This window comes from Aythya fuligula, chromosome 3 (genome assembly GCF_009819795.1).
Source record: "Aythya fuligula isolate bAytFul2 chromosome 3, bAytFul2.pri, whole genome shotgun sequence".
NCBI classification, from domain to species: domain Eukaryota; kingdom Metazoa; phylum Chordata; class Aves; order Anseriformes; family Anatidae; genus Aythya; species Aythya fuligula.
In genome coordinates this window covers 41,523,536-41,546,096 of record NC_045561.1, presented here as the reverse complement: position 1 = coordinate 41,546,096, position 22,561 = coordinate 41,523,536, and the positions used below count along the sequence as shown (strand labels likewise).

At 35.0% G+C, this 22,561-nt stretch overlaps 1 protein-coding gene across 6 annotated transcripts in view; it reads right to left on the bottom strand.

The window, feature by feature from the left end:
• The window catches only part of SIPA1L2 (signal induced proliferation associated 1 like 2), a 135,993-nt gene that overhangs the window by 31,252 nt on the left and 82,180 nt on the right, over positions 1-22,561 (bottom strand). For all 6 annotated transcript variants that reach the window (XM_032184245.1, XM_032184248.1, XM_032184249.1 and 3 more), the window contains 5 exons: positions 9,362-9,619; positions 5,699-5,782; positions 3,955-4,055; positions 3,471-3,574; positions 362-750 (listed from right to left, as the gene is read on the bottom strand). In XM_032184245.1, the coding sequence (XP_032040136.1) occupies positions 362-750; positions 3,471-3,574; positions 3,955-4,055; positions 5,699-5,782; positions 9,362-9,619 (936 nt within the window). The remainder of the gene's footprint in view (positions 1-361; positions 751-3,470; positions 3,575-3,954; positions 4,056-5,698; positions 5,783-9,361; positions 9,620-22,561) is intronic.

The window sequence follows — 22,561 nt, the reverse complement described above, 5'->3', positions numbered from 1 at the left end:
TGATTACAGGTAGAACACATTGGTATTGAATATATTTCACAAATACTATAAAAAAAAGAAGAATTTGTTTCACTTTTACTCAGGGATGTTTTCCAACTCTGAAAACCTAAGGATTTTCTGCAAAGTTGCATATAAATTCTTCATCAAATCTGGGAACAGGACCAGCCATGCTTTTTAAGAGGACTCATCAAAAACTGCCTGAAAAATGTTAAGCTTCCTCATGTAGGTATTGAATACAGTTAGGCACACTTTCAAAGAAAGTTAAAGAGAGCAACTGTAAAAAAATAAAAAATAAAAATAAAATAAAAATTCTGAACATCAATCTACAGTCCCAAATCCCTAATTTGTAAGAAACACATACCTGGAATGAGAGGAGATTTCACTTAGGTCTCCCATACTGCCTTCAGCTGTATGACTGGTAGAAATAGCAGAGGCATAGCTATGAACAGCATACATTTTAGTCGGCTCCTCATCTAGCCCAGGAGTTTCAGAAGACTCGGTCCACTGCTCAGTACGACAATGTACTCCAGACCTGCTGCCAGCAAGGTGCAAAGGGGCGAGGAGAGGAGCTGGCATACAGGGAGCTGTATCAATTCCACTGTCAGTAGACGCCCCTTTTATATAAGTTAATCCAAGCAGCTCAGGATCCATCAGATCTCCAGAACCGAAGTGTTTTTCATCACTGTTGCTGGATGTATTACTGGATAGGGTATTGCTGCTTGAGTGGCTTGAACAGCTTTTATCTCCAATCTTATTAGCAAGAAAAAAACAAACAGAAAAAGAACCGCCCTCAAGTTAAATTGTAAAATCTTAATTTTCATATAAACTACTGAATTTGTGCCATTCAAAGATCACTTTATTATTTTTACTGTATGCTATAATATAATTGCAAAGCATGACAAAAGCTAATTATACCACTAGTTTCTATGAAATGAATTGCACAACAGGCTAGACACACTGGAGATTGATGTCACTGCAAATAAAAGTGAACATCAGGCTCTATTTCCATCTTATATGGCAAATCATAAGATCACACTTGACTTTTCTGATTATAGGACTTGCTTAACATCCATAAAATTGAGTTTCTGAACAGCTGAAATAAGCATTTGTTAAAGCTACAAGCATTTGTAATTATTTGTTTAAACAAGTTCTACTGCAAATCTGAAGGACACTGAAGACTGAATTAACCTTGGCTTTTTCTCAGTGTGGGTGAAATACGCTGTTTATTGGATCAAATCCAATTGGATGTGTGGCTGAACTGAAAGCCAAGTGCAATGTATGTGTACCAGATGAGAGTAAGTTAAGTCACAGGGCTCCCAACTAAGCATGCAATTGAAGTGGAAGAATTGTATCAGGCATTTGTGTCAAAGAAGTTTTTGTGTTTTGTTCTGTTTCCTGAAAAGAGATTTTATAGAGAGTTGGATTAACTTATCTTTGTGACAGAGTAGCCAGAATAAGGGCAGATGGGTTTCTATTAGGCAGAACTAAGTGGGAAGGTAACAAACTTTTTTATGAGATCCCCTTCCTAGCAGATGTCTATAAACATAGCTGTTGCTCATACATAAAAGCAGTTAGAAAAGGCAGCTCTTCCAGAAATAACAGCTCTATTCCATATGGGAATTAGTAAATCTCAAAATTTGAGAAATTATTAATAAAAAAAAGTAGGGGTTACATTTGCATTCATCCTAGCCTTTACAAATGGCTGCCTCCTTAATAATAAAGAAACAATTGATAAAAATACAAATGAGCTGTTTTTCCAAGGAGAGAGTTGGGAGAAAGGTGTCTGGAGAAAAGACGTGTCACTTTGTACTATAAATGGAACCAAAGTGGAAAGAAATGGGAAAAAAAAAGGTCAAAGACAAAATCAGCTTCAGAAGACATAACGTGTGTATGAACCCTTCCCAAAGATTTCCCATATGCTGCTGAGCATACATGTCCAGTTACCACCAACTCTGCAAGCAGCTGAGAATGTGGGAAAAATCTACTGATATAAATATCTTGAACTGTTCAAAGTTCACTATGGCCATAGCTCAGGGTCATTTTATGCATTTTCTTGTGCCAAAATAAATGTTTTTTATGAAAGCTCAGTGTGACCCTAATTGTTACATGTTGTTAAATGTTATGTCATGAAGCAAGATTAAAATAAGAATAAAAAGTAAAATCAGGAGGAGATAATCATCCAAGGCAAATAAAAAAGAGCCTGAGGAAATCAAGGATATCAGAAGTTCACTGGCTATTCAAAAGATGGCAGAGTGTCAAATGGCAAACTGAGCTGAACAAAAAGGGGATGCACAGGTGAATATTACAAGGTCCCTTTACAAGGCAATAACTTTTTTTTTTTTTCCAGTTTTACACCATATATAAAATAGTCTCATCTTGTACGTATTATCTTTGCAATGGTACTGGTTCTTACTTTGTACAATGTAGTTATCTTGCACCTGCATTACACACATGAATATGCGTGCAAATATTAGTGTAAGTCCACCATGAACTTTTTCTGTTCAGAACCCCAGCATCATGAGAGCTGCTATTAGCAAAAAAATCTAAATGAAGCAAACTCAGCATTTAACTTTAGCTTCAGTACTATGATTAATGGTAACTATTACATATAATGACTCCAGGTTTGTGTAAACTTTGGCTTAAGATACAAGGGAAGTATTTTTGTACATAACTGTACAGCATGATTCTATTTATGACTTTTTTTTTTTGGAAAAGTATCAGGCTAAATTCTCATAAGGAATCAACATACAGAGGAAGAGAATTTGGTTTTATATTTTTACCAATCTAAGTCTAAAAGTATTGTACAGCTTCTCACTAACTATAAGAGGTTTTCCATGTAAGTACAAAAGACAACAGAAAAAGACCAACCATGTCATTAGTGAAATTTCCATAGTTAAGTCATTTGAGGATTTTGCCATTGCTGAAGACAAACCTCTGAACTAGTTGACTAGAAATCTTTTCATCATTCCCAACATAGAAAGTACATGTTTACAGTGCTCACTGATAAATACAGTACATATGTATTTTACACATCATGACAAGTGGTAACATAAATGTAACTTTTTTTTTTTAAGCATATGAAATACTTCACAGATTAAACAAGCCACTATAAATGAAGCTGTAAACACACAGCAGAGTGAAGCCTATATTAGTTGGGCTTTTATCTCCTCAGTGCCCTAGACTGAAGCCCTCTAGGGTTTCTTAGTTTACAAACACAAATTAAGCATGTTCAATTCACCCCTCATCTAGGTAAGCATACTCTGTATCCCAAAACCCAGAGTAGTGTTTTTAGATTACCAAAAGAAACACACCCTAAAAATACATTTAAAACCAGAATGTTTTTTGTTGTAATTTTATTGTTCATTTGTTTGTTGTTGTTGTTGTTTTTTTTCCTTTTCAATTTTTGTTTAGTGCGTTTTTTCTGTTTGTTTGTTTTAGAGTTTCAAATGACATTAAAGTAAAAGACTTACATGTGAAAGTTTGTTTGGTGACTCCTTGCCACTGCCTTCTTTTTGTAAAGCCCGGTCTTTGTAGGAGCTGAGGACTTTGGTTGATGGTGCATGCCACTTGGTTTCTGCCATAAATAATTGTGTTTTAATTTCTGAATGCTAAAAACGTGAGTATACTGTACAAAGAAAAGAGCACATGGCTTAGCATCAGGTTTCAAACCCGTATACTCTTTGGAATCACAGACGTGCAACTTTTCAGAATAGTTAAGATCTAAACCTGCTTTTCATCATTCACAAAGCTTTCTGAAGTTCAGGAGCAGTTTGTTCAAAATACTGCCTAAATATCTCACACCACATTCCATTAGACTGTCTGTAACAGTTCCAGCTTTTGTTGTCATATTACTGCTCTTTGGGTATCAAACTGCCACATCAGAACATGGCCGCACTTCACCAAGCACTACATTACAAAGAACATTTATTTTTAAGATATGGTATGTATTATTACCAGAATGTCTGGTTCCATCCAAGGTTTCCTCTCGTTCTCTGCCTCCTTCACACTCCAGCGAGCCTGTACCTTGGTGTTCATGGAGTAAAGGGGATTGGCACCTTTTAACATAAGCAGAAAATTAAGCTTTTTTTTTTTCTTCTATAAAACTATTTACATGATGAACAACAACACTTTTTACTCTTCAAAGCAAGTATTTTGCAAGTGATTTGTTTAAAGTCATCATCCCTCCCACCAAGCAAGTACAGTCACATTTCCAAACACTGAATAGAAATATTTACATGTAATTTTCTCAACAGCCCACTGTTATGCCTTAAGTGTGAACAAACCAAGACAACACTGAGTTCCCAGAATAAATGCATTCTTGGGGCTTCAATAGCCAAGGTTTTGCAGTCAATAACTATGTTAACATGTTTAACTGCTTTATAAACTAAGCCCCATGAAAATAACTGTATTTTTGCAAGATTTCAAACTCATAGCATGTATGAAAGCTAATATTAGATCCATTGTTTTGTATTTTGTATCCATTGCTCTATCATTTTATGTAAAATTATGATGTCACTACTCCAGAATTAAAACTATGTAAGATTTGAAGAATCTTAAATAACTGAACTCTAACTTCTCTGGTGGAATTTGCAGAAGTTAATTTCACAAAGCAACAAACTAAAATAAGGTTGCTACAAGTAATTAATGTGCTGGTAAAATGACACCAGAAAAACTGTCAAAAAAGCATAAAAGCTGTAGTTTTATTTGAATTATTTCCATATATTTATCTGCCACAGATTTCACTGAATAACCTGAAATACTTTGGGGAATCTCCAAGATGATGCATATGTATCTGCTACATGGACAATCTTATACACAGGCATGCCAGAAGAATATTTTGCTTACAGACCAGGAGCCAAGATGTTTTCAGTACTCGTATTTTTTCTTAAAAATTAGCTTCCTAAATACAAAAATCCAAAATCCAAATCTAAAATCCTAAATCCAAATGGAAAGTATCAAATGTTTCTATATTATGCTATGTAGAAACTGCCATTGCCCAAATTTTATAACAGAAGTATCATTGCCAGCTACATTTATACAATAAAGTGATAAAGTAAAGAACAGATTTCTCATGCAATATTCTTAAAACATAAGCGGCATATTGGGGTAGTCTTTTACTAACACATAGCTAATATTTAAAACCTTCAGCATCAAGGGATTAACGGATATGTGAATATAACATCTACATATTGCAACAGATTGAAAGGGAGAAGAGTCCTGAAATATTGCTGCTTCTTTAGTCCTGAAATATTGCTGCTTCTTTTGAGGAGAAATGCTAGAGAATGGATGTCACTGGAACAAGTACAGTAGGAAACAAAACTTTAGAAGACTGTAAAGTTCCTTTTTTTAATTAAATACCCTTCCAATAAAACTAAAGGAGGAGAAAATACTATTCAATTCCAGTTCTGTTTTGCCAGCTACTTTCTGTCTTGTTCCTGGGAAAGCAAAGCTAAAATTTGTTTATTTACCTGAATTGTAAAATAACAATTTGGTCCTAAAGGGTTAAGTAGTATGACTTTCAGACTTTATCAGCATACAGATTAAATTACAGTGAACCTTAAGAGCCTTAATATTTTACTAACAGATTTCCCAGATATATCTGTGATACAGAGCATCCACACAGATGTGTGCTTCAGAAAGAAGATGCAACAAGTGCAACAAGATCTAAAAAAAAAAATAAAAAAAAATTCATCAATACCCATCATATCCCACTTGCTGTCTCCACTGGCTGCTCCCACTGGGTCCTGGGTCACTGGATGAGGACTGGTTGCTTGGAGAACTTCTGTAATGTTGACTAGAATCATTAATGATGCACTGAGATATTTGTGGAGTTTCAGATTTGAACTGTGTTTCTTTTAAACATTAATTTTTACAAATAATGCATACACAGTATGAATATTTTATGAACATTCATTTGAGGAACATATAGGTTTATCATAGATTCCAAAAAATTTAAGAAGTATTTTCTAAATACATTTTTTAATCACTAATAAAGTATTTCCAGCTTTAATTCTAAACAATTGGGATTACTCATGACTCAGAGCAGCTGGGTTAGCCATCTAACTATATGTATGGGAAGCTCTCATGATGCATTGGAAACATTTTTATTGCTCTATGTAATCCAATTTTCTACATAGTAACTTAGATAAGGTAAAACCAATATTTTTTATTCTTTTTTTTTTTTTTAATTAATACAGTGACATAGAGCAGCAATAAAACATTTCCATGAATAATATTATTTTGTACTTTAAACATTTGAGACTCTTGTCTTAGCAATGTCTCTCACTACTCTTCTGGGATTTCTGGACAGCTGAAATGCAACGTTGAGATTTGTTTTTGATCACCTCCTTCCTACCCCTCCTTTTTGCACATATCCATAACTCTACAATTTCCCTCAGCTACATCAGCTTGAATTCCCCTTCTCCTTGAATTTCCCTTCTTTTGTCATACCTTTTTTTTTTTTTTTAAAAAAAAAAAAAAAAAAAAAGGCTATAAGTAGAAATGAATTTATGTACTTGAAAAGAGGTACGTTGGGATTTATGCACAACACTTCCCCAAGGGCATGACATTTAATAAGCAACTTTACTGATCAGCTTGAAAATTTCCAAGACATTTGCTATTTTATTTTGTTTAATAGCCAAACACACATAAGTAGATGGTATAGTGCATAATTCTTCAGCATGTCCTACTCTGATAAACATTGACAGGACTAAGCCTTTTGCAATCAAATGAATTAGTCTATAGGCTACAGTTGAGCTCAGTTGTTTGTTCTTTTTTATTGCCAAGAACTTTGCATTTCTTGCACAGCTTAAGTGAACCAGCATTAAGCAAAGGGTAAATTATCATCCCATGTGTTTCTTGCCTCGAGACAAATGTTTGGGACACTGTCCTCAAAACTGGGATACTGGTTTTTACAGACGAAACCTCCTATTTCCTGGACAAATGTCTAGCCATTAGCCTACTAAACAAAAGGTGGCTACAAAAGGAGAACCACAGAAATGTAGTCTGTGAATGCCTCACATAGTTCCTTCACAGAACAGTTGCATCTGTCTGCTTTCAGGAATGGTTTCTGGACTGAAGGTGAAAGGACACACTTGCCTACCACTGTGACTCAAGACTAAAGTACACAGAAACTTCTTGGCATGAAAGAGCAGAAAAGGGAGTCCCACTGAAGCTTGGCTTTTAGGTACTCATTATGTGAAGCTGTAACAGAATTAGGCATACTATAAAAGCAGAAGTAGAGTTCAAAAATATCCATGTGTTTCTTAATGACTAATTACAGCAAACTTGTTCAACACAAACATTTGAATTGCTTTCTCAAAGCACTTAGCTCTCCCCAGTAGTAGAAGCACAGGTGTTCAGCTCCCAGTTTAATTTCACTCCAGGGATTGGGCACCTAAACTGCTGCTGCTGAAGTCTTCCACTACATGTATATCTAGCCTTTTACCGCATCTATCAACATTTCTATTGCTTCTTCCTCTTTTTAACTCTAAAAAAGAACCTTTTTATCACTGACATCAACAATGGCTCATTTTCAGACCAACTGCCATAACTTCCCTGTTTTATCATCCTGCTTTTCCTCGCCTGTGCTCCTCATCAATTTGTCTACATTGATATTGTGACTCTGACCCTCTAAAATCTCTTCATCATTTTCCTAGCCTGAGTATACATTTTCACCCTTGCAAGGCTATAAGTGCCAATCAACCTTACTTAAAACTCTTGTTTTAAACACATCTCTCTGTCAAGCTATTAACTATGTCTCTTCCCACGTGGAAAGACCTTGCCAATTAGGAACATTTCTTTTCATTTTTCAGAACCCACACATCACAGTTCATCATTTTGGTCCCTTTTCATTATTGATACTCTTTACCATGCCCTCCCCAGAATGGCACTCCTGCATTGTACTTTTTTTGTTTAAGTGATACAGGAATTTATTCATGACAAGAGATGGACTCTGTCTTCAGAGCCTTTTACATGCTTCACTGAATGTTAAAGGAATTGAAATTTGTGAACTCTTTTGCAAATAAGTAGCATGTCAGAAAGCTTTATTTTTTTTCCTATATATAAGCATATAGTATGCTTAATAAAGCTCCATAAAACCTGAAGTATTTGTAGACATTCTAATATACTGTCTCCTTATGCTAGATCTAACCAAGATCCTACCAAGGATTTCAGTAACAAGACATTAGGAAAAACTCGAGTCCTAAAATTATATGTACATGGTTACAAAAATGTAGTCGTGGTGTTCTCATGTTTTTTTGTTTGTTTGTTTGTTTGTTTAATTTTTCTTTTTATTCTTATTTTTTGGGGGGAGGATAGACAGGGGAATGTTGAAACTGGGGCAAAAAAAAAGCAGAATACGAATGATCAAATATCATAATTCAGTCTGCCTTCTCCAGACCCTGATATAGACATTTTCAAAGATGTTTTACTATTGCTTGTATATATTTCAAATGATCTAAAAAATAATAATTATTTTCTATTACATGAGGTAGTTAGTGTAGCAATAGCAGTATTTTATGATTTCAGCCAGAGTTTTTTAAAGCTGTAGAAGAGTTGTACTTCAGATTTTTTTTTTTTATAAGTTAGATATTCCCAACATGCAATACTTTTTGTCTTGAAGATTAGAAGAACTACATCACTCCAGGGTAAAGGACTATGCCTCTTCCCATGTGGAAAGACCTTGCCAATTAGGAACATTTAGAAATAATTGCAAACAATAAAGGACAGAGAGTTCTGTTCAAAACATATGGTTTTCTAAATAATTCAAAGGTCAATGCATTTACAAATTTAAAACTTTAAGAAGAAATTGTTCTCTTATGAAGAACTGTGATTAAATTAGAACAGAGCTAAGATTTAAAGATACCATCCCATCATCTAATAGGTGTTATATATTCAAATCACAAGCTCTGCTTTGTTTAATTAAAAGCAAAGCAAAGCATAAGGACTGGTAATGAGTTACAGAACCCTTTGAAACTATGCCAATAGTGTGGTAATGAGATTAAATCATTCGTTTTTAAAGGACTGAGTTCATTTTATTTATGCTCATTATTTGTTTAAGTAGGCTCCCAAAAGGTGGAGGACAGGACATTGTTTAGATCAAAAAGCAACAAGAGTTTCCCACTTTATTGATTTGGAACTAAAGGGAAAGGTTAGCTGTCCTCATCAGTAGGATCCTCAGCATAGCAGACTTTCATCACAAACAACAAAAGCCACTTGTTTCACATAGAGTGAACTATAATCAGTCGATTCCCTGTCACACAACCTCAGAATTAAAATTACAACACAAGTTCCAGAGAACAGAGCTACCTAAGTAAGGCACATTAGGAAAATGACAGGCATTAAATGGAGAGTATAGTACCTTGCACCATCTGGCAGTTTTCTATCAAAGGAAGTGCTGCGAGGAATGGCTGTCTGAGCCTGCTGGAGAAGCTGCTGGCACTGCAGTCTGTCAGATGTTCCTAGGATTGGAGAGGCACGAGAGAGAGGCTGCCCAGCGGGAGTCGGCACCCGATGCCAAGTGGTATTCCTTCTGAAAGGGGTTTTATACTCACATGGGGTGCCTTCACTGTCAAGTTTGTATTCCACCATGGGTATACGACAAAGTTCTGAACAACCCCTGCAGGACAAATAAAACGATGATCAATCTCACTGGCGGGAAGAGAAAAAGAAATCTTGCATTCTGCAGTCAGAAGTATATGCATCTTTTTCTTCTGGGTGCCAAAAGGTCTTCATATAGCTTTGTGCTGCCCTTTGAATGCTTCAAAGCTATCATTTCAACCAGGTAGGAAATGTGTCAAAATAAAAGATTTGCTTGCATGTGCTCAAAGGTTTTGAACTCTCTCTGTGCCTTCAAAAAGGTAAAATTATTAAGCTTTTATAAATTAATAAGCTTGAGTTTCACATAATAAAATCTACTAGAAATAAAGCTTTCAGATGTCAGCAAATATCACGTTCTTCTGTATCAGCTTTAGTTTAAATTTCATAAATACAAATCATTTCTTAATGTGAAAACGTACATATCTGAAACCACAAAACATATCTGTTGCTTCCCAGCAATCTAGACATCTCTTAGTGCTATTGAGAGCCCTCCTTTAGAATCCATCCAGTTTCTACTGAATGACAAAGCACAGAACTGTGATGCAAATGATTACGTAGCATCTAAATATTTTTCCATTAGTTTTCAAACAGCACTTTCTAATGTCTCTCATTCTGGGAATCTCATTGCCCAGAAGAGAAATAGGGAAGCAGATGAAACAAAGTCAAACCTTACAACTTTGACTTGAATATTACAGTATGGATAAATACTAACAGCATTCCCAGAAAGTATAAACTCAGCAAAAAGTAGTGACAGCATTATCCAAAAGATCAGTCTGCCTTGGGGCTATTTACTGTACTCAGGCTGGACTTGCATTAAGGGTTACTCTTTCAGCAATTAGTTAACAGAGACTTCATGCCAGCAGTGATTACCATTGCAGCTGTATTTTATATTCTCACATACAATGCCCATTATTTGTCTTCTTGATAGGCAGCGTGCACTGTTTTAACTTCTGTAAAGAAGACACCCTAAATGGCTCTAATGCAACACATCAAGTTACAGAGAGAAATAGTGAAAATTCACTGCCCTGCCCTTGAGCCCAGTCCTAATCAAACTCTGCTTTTGTTGAAAACTGTCATTCATCATTCAGAAATTCATCATCATCAATTCAACACCAGAAATTCATAATTTCTGACTAAATTAAAAACACCTAGAAAAACTGTAATACAGCATGTACAAAGTGTTTACAGCCTTAGTCGTGAAAATTCTTTGGCACAAATGACTTAACACAATTATGCAGTATAAATTCGCATATGTTAAACTACTTGAAGCTTCCGAACCAAACCTCAAAAGATTATTTTCATTCCCAATGTTTCAGTAAACAGATAAAAATAAGGGATTATAAAAATGCTAACTATGTTATTCAAGGCTGTAGAAAAGAAGATGTGTGCAACTGTAGCAGTTACATTCTAGCTATTCGGTATATGCCCGGTGCAATCCAACCAAACACTTCTGGCTACTTAATTTAATGGTAATGGCATAGGTAAATTGTTTATCCTGCAGCATAAAATCTTAGTTCCTGCTGGCACTCAACCAAATGAAACAGTTAAAGAAAGAATTTCAGACAAATACTAAGGATAAAGTGTTGAGGGTGAAGATAGGGAGCCATTCAGTGTAGAGCAGAAGATGCTGTGATGAAGATGAGTTGAAGAGGGATCACTAGAATACTGTAAAACAGAACTCAGAATTCCTGATTTTTCAAGGTTATTCTGTGATTAAACTCACCAATAAAATTTGGTGTGTAAATTCTGCTGATGTAGCACAGTTGGACATGGATTTTTTTGTGTTTGTTTACTTTTAACAAAATCTAAGGGACCATGCTAAAGCTGTACATTAAAAGAACATTAATTATGCAAGCTTAAGAACTCAGAAGGAAGGAAATCTTAAGATTAATACTGAACACTCTTTAATTTGTCCTCTCTATGTTGGTGGAGTAAAGAAATATATTTTCTCTCTTGCTATTAGCAAAGAGCTCTTTACCTCATTCCATGCATATAAAAGGCAGCATTCATTGAAGCAATGTTACTCAATATGTAATTTTCATTATGATTTAATGGGTCGGATATTCAGCACTGATTTATTATGAGAAATTATTTGATGGCTGCATACTTTCATTGGGTATAAAACTAATTTCTTTCCAGCTCCTCTTATCACAGAACATCAGTGAATGATTTTCTGTTTTTAGCTTTCCTATGGAGGTAAGAAGACCCTAACAGTCTGCTACCACAGATAAGGAATGAAACTATACAGAAACTAGTGTTTTAAAATTATCAGTTAATTTCAGAAGGTCAATTTGATACGTCTAAATAGCCTCCCCTGTCTTTCCTCTAAGAGCGCCACATTTATTCGGATCACCACTTCAAACAACCTCTGTTCATTTATGAATATTTGTAAAAATTGTTTCGCAGTTCTGAAAAGTCACAACACACACATTTGGCTCTTAGAATGAGGAAAACTGTAAAGGCTGTGTTAAGCTAATTGCCTAGACTCACACTAACATTTCTACTGGAGAAACTTGGATAGAATAAGCATTCTTGGATAGAATAAGCAATATTCAACTGCTTATATCCCAAGACCAGCCTTCTCTTCATAAGGCTCCCCCACCTCATTCACTGTCTGTAACAAATGAGGCCAAGGTCTAAGAGACAATAGCCCCTAGCAGTACAACCTTAATTCATTTCCAGAGCAGGGCCATAACATTATGCGAATGCAGAAGGCTCTTAAAGGAAAAAAATAACATAAGATTGATTACTCAATTAAAGATTTTCATAAAACCTTATATACAAAACAGAACAAAGAACGTACAGATGATATAGCAATGTTAATATTAGTTTAGTGTGCTGTATAATTTTTCAGGCAGCCATATGTAGTTTTTCATTATTGGATTACGAAGTTCAGCAATTAAGTATGCTGCTATTTCAATCATTCTTCTGCTGATTTCAAAGTTATTTCATTCCCTTCTAAATTCCCGTAGACCATAAGTGTTAGAAACAAATCATCCCCTCCCTAACCTTAACTATTAGGATATTGATTTCACAGTTTGTCTTAGTAATTGGGAAAAGTATAGCATGTAATTGTCATTGTATCCCTTATTAATTACTTCATAGGGGGTATTTAAAGTGCTGTAAGAATAACCATGGGTTTTGAAGTCAAAATAGATTATTGCTACTATTAGTTTGACTCAGCTTGCTAACTGAATACCTAAAGCATGATATAAAAACAGCTAACAAGCTCTCCAACAGAGAGAAATAATTTCAATTCTTAAACGAGTATGTTTACTTCATTAAAATGTATTCCTCTAACTGACAAACAGACAAACAACAAATTGATCGAGGACACTTTCTGGAAAAAAAAAAAAAAAAAAAAAAAAGGTTTACAACCTTATTGCAAATAAAACAAAAATCTAAATGGTACTTTTAAATCCAAAATGGAGCACCAGTATGGCTTTTAGCTGGGAAAAAAAAAAAAATCCATGGCTAGAATAGAACTAATTTATATGACTCCCTGTGTCACATAGGCTTATTTATTTTAATGTAAAAGTGCCAAGCCATTCAGTTCCACATTTACATGGACGTTACACCTTACTGCTTCACAAACACTGCCCAAAGAACAGATACTGCAGTATACTGATACATCTAAGATGATAATTGTAGCTACTTCCTAGATCAGAAACAGAGAATCAATTACTTTATGTCTGCAATCCAGTAAGTATTTATTTATTTATTTTGCTGTAGATCTATCGCCAGGTTAGCTTGAATGAAGAACAACTGATCATTGCATAAATGCAATCTCCTATTAAATATTCAGTTGAACCATTATCTAACTTCTATTTGTAATACCATAACTGATTCCACTGGATAAAGAATATGTATTGGGACTGGTGTTGCAGGAGAACTTTTATTTCATTTTAATAATTTTTATTTTTTTAAATTATTTTAAAAGAATATGTAAAAAAAAGTATATATATCTCAAGGTCTTAATATTTAAAAGTTACGTTATTGTGTGCTGTAAATACATTTAATGAAAATGTTGTGCTAATTTCTAATGCTACGGAAGTCCAGAAATAAAAGGATACAAAAAGCATTGCTTGATTTGGTAAAGCTAGACACCAACTTAACTGTGTAAAAAACAGATTTTCAAGTTATTTTAATACATTTAAGTGTCTATAGCATTTGGAGGTGCTGTGAGCTGACAAAAACATGATTTTTAATCTCTAGATTTCATGCATCGCTATAAATGGTTTGTTAGCATAACAACAAAAGTGGAAAAACTGGTTACAATTTAACATCAGTTCAATGCATCACAGACCTGAGCTACTAAAGGGGACGTAGGGATAGAAACAGTCATTTGTGTCCACCAGTTGTGTTGCACTGAAATTGTCCTTTACTATCACCACTTCAATTCAAAACGTTTAATCTTTCTCAATAAAGAGACAATATGTATATGTATTGGTATAGTAAGTAACTGCATTCTCCCAACTCAAACATTTGAAGCAATCGCTATTACTGTGCATGTTTGTTCTCATCTGCAGCAGTTCTCTCACAAGGTGTCACAAAGAGAATGAGAACCCACCATGCAACCTATTAAAACCACATAATAAGGCATTGATTTCACATAATTGTAAGGATTTGATTAAAAAGCAGAATTTAGTAGTAAGGATTTAATTAAAAAGCAGAATTTAGTAGTAAGGATTTGATTAAAAAGCAGAATTTAGTAGCTTAGTTTTCCTTAGACTCGCTGTGTAATTACATGAGACATACGCTTATTTCCCTTTCTCTGACCTTCTGAGGTGCCTCCTGGAGGTAAGCCCTGGACTCCACTGGCTCTCTACATCAATTACAGAGCGAGCCAGAGACATTGGATAAGACCAGATGGTGAAGGCAACTTTGGTCAAAGAAGTCGAGACAAACACTTCCAAGTTACGACATCTCAAAAGCCTATTAACAGCAGTCACACATCAAAAAAGAAAGAGATGTCATTTGAAAAATACTGAATGGGTTTTACTTTAAAACAAATTCATAGCACAACAGATGAGTGAGACTGCTTATGGAAACCTCAGGTGGTAAGGCTGCTGCCCACTTTATCTTTACTGGTTTTAAGGGAATAATAACTGCATGGTAGTCCCTTCAGAGAAGCTTCAGAGAAGAGCTGAAGCTGACAAGCCCTCTTTTATGAAGATACATTCATTGTCCTTTGATCTTTGCTACTATTCAGTTTTAAACAGAATCTTGGCATCAGTGAGCTGACAAACAATTTTGAAGCCTCCTAAAAGCCTCTACGCCTGTATTGTTGTATGTAAAAGAGAAGAGGAATATAGACAGGACACGTGCATTGGATGAAAGGAGTTAGTCAAGAAATAAAAAAAGGAGAAAAAAAAACAACACAAAGCAACCAAGATGTTTGGCTTGTCTGATCAGTGGGGCAATAACAACCCCTGCAGTCTCTGCTGACGGAAAGCAGGACTCAAGCAGAGCAAGTCACGTTTCCAAATCCCAGAGAACAGGAAGACAGCCACATCAAAAGATAATAAATATGGGGAATAAAGGCTTGAAAAGCTATTGTCAATAAGGAAGCATTACTTGGAAAACAGACAAATAGGAAAGATTTTTCTGACATTAAAGAGGAAAACCTTCAAAATTCACAAGTTTGAATGAAGATTTGGAAAACTCAGGGCCAGGAAAACCAACATCTAGGATGAAGAACTTATAGAATGCTCAGCATAAGAAATGGAAATGAAAAGTAACAAAGAGGACAAAAGAAGTAGCAAATAGACCTACCTCTTTGAGCTCAAAAAGAACTGAGTTCAGACTGAAACCTGATTTTGAAATAATCTTTAAGATAGCACAGAGACAAGATCAGGACTAAGACCTCATCAAGGTTACCAAAAGCCCTTTTAACACTTCTCATTCCTTACTTCAGTGGGAGGACCTATGATATTCTCCAAAGCAGCTCCCCGGAGCAGTAAGAGACTTTCAGTTAGTATCTCTCTCCTGCATTCTTTGAGACAGCATAAAGATACCAAGCTACAGATGACTACGAAGCCAGCAGCAAATTTTAGCAACTGCACAGTGTAGTAATCACCTAGACTGACAGTAATCCAATCTTAAGATGAGTTCAGTGAAATGCAATTCTGAAGGTACATTTTAAACTTTGCTAAATGAAACTTTCATCCATTTCTCTTTTACAAAAGAAAAATGACAGGTTGACCATACTTTTGATACAGAAAGATAGAAATTCCTCAAGCATACACTAAGTGGTTATATGTATATTTTACTTCAGCTGATGGACCAATTGAACAATTTGAAGTGCTTGATCTTTTGTCAGGTACAATACATCTGTTAGATTGAATTGTGAGTGTAGGTAAGTGAAATGAACGGTACAAAGGTTGTCTGTAAGTGTTCTCTGCACAGCACTATCATTGATGCTACATTAAAGACATTTTAAATACCTCTCTCCACCTTAGCAGAATATGCACTTGCTGCATAGTAAAAGTCTTCTCAATCATGCCTGGAGTTCTTAACTGCCAGAGAATGTTAGTTCATAGGAGGTAGTAGGGCAATTTTAGTAACTGTGAGAATGATGCACATCTTCAGATGGAACAGGGAAAATTTTCTGCATAAATTACCTTGTTTACAAAATTTATCATATTGACCTATACTGCATCTTTATGTCAGCTACAGACGAAAGAATCAGGAAGAAAAAAAAAAATAAATCAGTGAACAGGATCTTGACAGTAACACTACAATTACTCTATGATAACTTTTTTTTTTTTTTTTTTTACCCTCCAGACACTTGATCTGTCTTACAATTTTGTAGAAAGTACCCTAAATGCTGATAATCTAAATCAATAAACCATGCACAAGATACCATAATATTTCAAAGTCAGTATTAAAAATAAGCCAATTTTGGAAAGAAGTAATTGACCTACAGTATTATCTAAAGGAATTTTCAATCATGGGGGAGGAAATTTTACTCAAAGTTTGACAGCAATTAACTCTTCCCAAGAATGTGTAATGACTGGAATAGAAGTGCTAAAATTAAGGAGAAAAATCAATAGAAGCAATCTTTTATAAAAGGTCCTGATAAACCACTTAATAAATACAGAAAGACTGTTGCCAGTAGAATTCCACAAGCAGTGCCCAGGGAGATGTCTAATATAACCTGAAAACTGGTAGCCAACTGAGCTGATTGCAAAGATGAAAACACTCCTCTCCTTTTCATGGCTTGGTGCAAGACATATTAAAGATAAGGTATGGGCTGTCCTGTTCCCTGTGCTGGGGCACTGTTTGCTAGTGCTGCCACCCTTCCAAACACAGGAGGAGTGGCACAACATTCAGAGTGTGGGGGTGTGCCAAAAGATCTTAGTGTGAGGCTGACCCCAATATTAGGGCTTGCACTTAAATGTGATGGCCCAAGGTTAATAATCTCTGCTGCTAATCAGAGTTCTGACAGAGAACAGTTTTGGCAGGAGTCTCCATACATCAGGCTAAATCCCAGTTCATGTCTCATATTTCCTGAATCTAACAATGCTACAAAAACACAATAATTTGATGGGAAAGAAAATTAAGCATTTTCTCCTTTGTTGTTGTTAGGTACATAGGAATAATTTATGCAAGCGATGTGGCTTCAAATTAGTATCATTATAGTTCCTTAGCAATAGTTCCCTCGGTTACCTTTACAAAAAAAAAAAAAGTAATGAAACTTTCAAATTATAGTTTTCAGGTATTTGCATTCTTCTCAAGTTAGTGGCAGGGCTGGTAATCAGTAATTAGTTGGATGCACTCAAACTTGTACAAGCAAAAGTTTAGTTTCAGATTTTTCTGCTTTAATGTACCTCAAACATTGTTAATCCAGCACTGTCACGCCAGCAGTTTTAGACAATGGCTTCTTTTTAGTCCAGAATGGGGATCAGCCCAGGGGAACTCTCTTAAGTCGAGAGATGAAAAAAAAAAAAGGCCTATGAACTATTGCATGAGCTTATGGCAAAACGCCCCTCAGAGAAGATGTGAACTCTTCCACTAAATAAACACTTCCACACTTCCTAAAAACATTTTTTTTCAAGCATTCAATACTCTGCTGGTTATTTATTACTTTAAAAAAGCCTTAGAAACACAACTGTCTATTAAGATCACAATCATTCAAGAAGAACAAGTATCAAAACTGGAAAATACAGAAAGTCATTCCATTTGTTTTTTTCATAAGAATTTTCAAAGTTCAAGAGAATAAAATAACCTCAAAAGAAATGCAGTAGTATCTAATAATGGCCCCCGGGTAGTCTTAGGTATAGTTATAAAAACATATCAATCTTAACCTTTACTAGCAACAGCAGGAAAAAAATACAGAACAACTGTTTACAAACAGGTGGAAACTACCACTGTTACTTCTCCTACAGTGGTTGTACTTGGCCTTCTGTTTCTTGCCCATCCCTAGGAATTTTGCCTTAAGTTTTGTTCATTTTCTAAACTTCCCACAAATAGCTTTCTTGAGCATTTTTATATATAACAGAAGATGAGCTCAGACAAATAAGCTTCAATGTAGCAAGAAAGATTCTAACTGAATGCAACACTAGAGTTTAAAATGGATTTGGAAGTACTTGAATTTCTTGATTGGATTTGACTGATTAAGGAGATAGTGTCCTTGAGCATTACTGTGACAACACCAGCGAAAGCAAATTAGAAGGAACATTGTTATTCTCCTGTTAAAATCTGTATAATTTTGGCTTCTGTGCTGTAGTACTAGGTAATATTGACAACAGAAGAACATATTGACAATTCTAAAAGTAAAGACAAATCATAGAAACAAATATGAGACAAGAATACTTATTCAGATCTGAGCATACAGACTAGCACTTCTGTTCTAAAATCTGTAACCGTAATTTAAAGAGTTTATGTTTTAAGTAGACATTTCTTCCTTCTATCTAAATATCAGCCTGGTGCCATGCAAATAATTATAATTTCTCAATTTGTGAATGATTATTTAATTGCTGGAGCAATCTGAAAATAGTAGGAGCTTTGTTTCAAGTCCATTAACTCTACAGGATAGCAAATGAAAGGCCTTTTCCCATGATTGCTTTTGCATATACTGCTATCATGACTATAGGTAGAAGGATCTATATATTAAGAAAGTAATGGAATGCACTGACTGAGCAAAATTTCCGTGGTTTCCTGATCACTCTAACATTCATTTGTAAGCACCTTTAACATTCCAAATAATTTTCATATTGAAAGAAATTAATACAAGACATTTTGCAGAAAAAATAATTGTTCATTGTTAATATTCACAGTATATTCATGCTCATAGTTTGTTTTGTTGCTTGCTTGTGGTTTTTTTTGTTTTTGTTTTTTTAAATATAAAGGGCTGATGTATTAAAGATTATTTGTGGGTGAGCTAACAAACAAAAAAAAAAACAAGAACTTGATTAAAAAGATCTCCACTTCAGCGGATATTTTTCTAAGGGAGTAGGATTGCTTTGGAAACGCACACACACTTGAAACTTGGTTTCATATGAAGGGTATAATTCCCAAGACACTCAGTCCAATCTGTATAAACTCACTTCAGTAACTTATCCCAGCAAGGAACCAGTGCGAATAAGCAACCCAAAGAGAAAGTCCTCATTGCTTCATATTCCTAAAACTCAGCAGATAGAGTTAAGCAGAAACCACTTTTTCAAGTAGTGGAAATCAGTTGATTACCTCAGTTGTTATAAGACAGGCAATAAAATGATACGTAGGTAAATTCCATGAAACTAAACTGTTCTTGGCTAAAATTATATTAATATTCTTTTAAATTTATGTTAAGTTTTAATTCAATTGACTCTTGTAGAAACATAAAAACTCATGCATATTTGTATCTATGCCCTGTGGAAAAAAATAGTGCCTGAAGTTAAAACCACTTTTTTTTTGTTTATAGTAATTATGCATGAACATAAAATATATTATAAACTATCAATACGCACACTGAGAAATAAGACTGAAATACGGAAAGATAAATCCAACTGCCAGAAGACCACATTGTTCCATAAAACGTGTCAAACTTTCAAGGTACCCATTTCAGCCTCCAAATCCACTGTTCTGCACGTACCAGATGGAGTGAAGGATCATTCCTTAAAAGAAAAGCTCCAAGTCCACTTTTGGATGAAAGCAATTATCGAAGCATACACATTAAGCCTACTTCTGCTTTCGAGCTACCTTTCTTCTAAACATGCAGGGTATGGAACGACTGATGGAACCTCAGCTTTGAAGGAAATATCTGGATGTCTGTTTGGAATGTTATTTGACAATTATTGGAGCTACTTGACAGTGAAAGAGTTCTTTCCTGATGAGCAGGCACAACAGCCTTAACTGCTGCTCGCATATCTACTGGAAATTACTCTCATAGACTTGATTGTATCCTATATTCATACATGGATTCTCTAGACAAACACAGTGGAATTTGTTGTCAAATGAATGCGAAATTAATTCTAATTCTCTAGATAATCCTGTTTAAATGCACAACTACTGCCTATAAATTTCTAGGTAAACCTGATACCTAGAGTACAAAAGAGATATGGACATACTGGAGAGAGCCCAGCAAAAATGGTTAAGGGATTAGAGCACCTGACATACAAGAAGAGGCTGAGAGAGCTGGAAGCATTAAACTTGGAGAAGAGACAGCTTAGGGGAGATCTTATCAATGTGTATAAATACCTGAGAGAGGTAAAGAGAAGAAAAGATGCCAAGAATCAGACTCTTCTCAGTGCTGTATGGTTAAAGGGCATGAGGAAATGTGCAAAGAGAATTATGGGCAATTCCACTTAAGCATAAGCAAAAACATTTTTACTGTAAATATGATTGAACACTGGAACTGAGGTTGTGAAGTTTCCATCCTCAGCAATATTCAAAATCCAGTGTACACAGCCCTGAGCAACCTGCTCTAGCTGACCTTGCTATGATCAATGAGGTTGGACTTTCCATCTTTAGAGGTCCCTTCCAACCTCAAATATTCTGTGTTTCTATGATACTGTAAAAACAAGACATTGCAGGTGGCTACGACAAGCAGTGGAGCAGGAAATAGGGAAATGTATATGCACAAGTTTTAGCTAGTAAGCAGCTGCGATTACCAAGAGAGTTTCTTCTTTCTCCAAACTGCTGGCAATTTATGCCTTCCTGCCTTTTTCTCATTCCACCTCTCGTTAATATATTTTATGAACAGTGTCATAGGTCACATTTGTCAACTAAAACTCTCAGTCTTGTTACTTGGTATCTTTATATTGCTTTCTGTCTTCTCTACTTAGATTTTAAACATTTGGGACAGACAAACTCAAAACTTTTTGTATATGAGATCTCTTTCAAATGACGCAACTGAAATTACTATTCATATTCTGGGGAGGTAAGGGGGGGAAACGAGGTACTTTCCATTTCTGCAAGAAGCTGATATTTGAAAGGAAAGAGATATTTAAGAAGGTTTTTTTTTTTTTTTTTTTTTTTTTTTAAATACTAGAGAGATGAGGCTGAAAAGAACTCAAAAATACTTTGGCGCTTTTCATGCTTTAGAATAGAAACAGCTTAAAAATTCGTTTTCCTTAGTAATTAGTTACACAGTTTAAAAAAATGCAAAAAAAAATTTACAAACAAGAACAGCTTTTGCAGATTTTTCCTAGTTAGGTTCTACTCCTCAGTTAAAAGTCCTCCTACACACAGACTGAGTGCCATGTATCTTACACTGATTTGGGATTTTAACATTTCATTTCTAAAAACGTATCTAAGAAGATATAAACAATTCATACAGTATGCATTTTTCCATCAGGGACTATAAAATACACGTTTTACCTTCAATATAATAGGATCGGCTCATTAGGCTCATATTCTGTAAACAGCTTGGAAATGTATACCAAACAAGTCAGTGAAAATTCATCCCCAGAAGCAGATGGTGAGAATAGCAAAGCTAAGCAAAGAGACGCTTAATTGCACATTCTATCCAACTAAGCAAAACGGTAGTATTCTATATTCACACACGTTTACTTTAGAAAGGAAACCAATGCTTCAACACACAGGTTGAGGCAGGGAAGGGCACTTTTGTGTCATTCATCAGGCCAATGACTACTTGGAGAATTGCCACCAATTAAGCAGTATTCGTGTACAGCTGGCACCAACTTCACAGAGCTGCATGCTATGTAAAATTTCATGGCTTGTTGTCTTGCCAAAAGCAACACATCTAATGCTTTTTTTCTGTTAAATTAAAAATCAACAAGAGATTTAAAGATGGCCTTTTACAAGTAGACAATTCAATTTACTGTAATACAGTTCTCATTTAGGATGAGCCAAATTAAAAATGCCCACAAAAAGTGTGAGAAAAACTTATTACTGTAAAGTTTTAAAATTTTACCTATTTTATCTACCTCAGTAATGATCAAAATGGAGAGAAGAGCAAAAATCTTTGTCACAGAGAAAAAATGAATACTGACAACAGAACATTGTATTTCATCCATGAAAACAACTGTACAGTGACTGTAATAATCTGTACTTCACCCTTTTCCTGAATGTGTGATCATCTATTGCATGTTACAGCAATATATTTTTTTGCTTTAACTGATGATTTCATTGATGTAATTTAATATTTAATATGAATAAATTAGATATCTACAAAAAATAAGGAGGACAGTTAAGACCTGGTACTGTGTATGTCTGGAACACGGTATTTTCCCTATTTCCTTACTTTTGCTAAAATTTTGATGTAAGAAATTAAAATAATAATACAATAGTAATGCATAATAATAAGTAATTATCATCATCCTTTCCTATAGGACAGGAGTCAGAGAAGCTTCAAGGAAATAAAAGGTACAGTTTTCAGAGGATTCAAAATTTCCAAAGTTAGTATTAAAATATAAAATTATCCTGTGGAAGGAAAGAAGTCATATCAGTTTTTATAATAGCTCAGTCACAAGGCATTAAAGTTTACTTCTTACCCTTTCGAACCATGTAAATG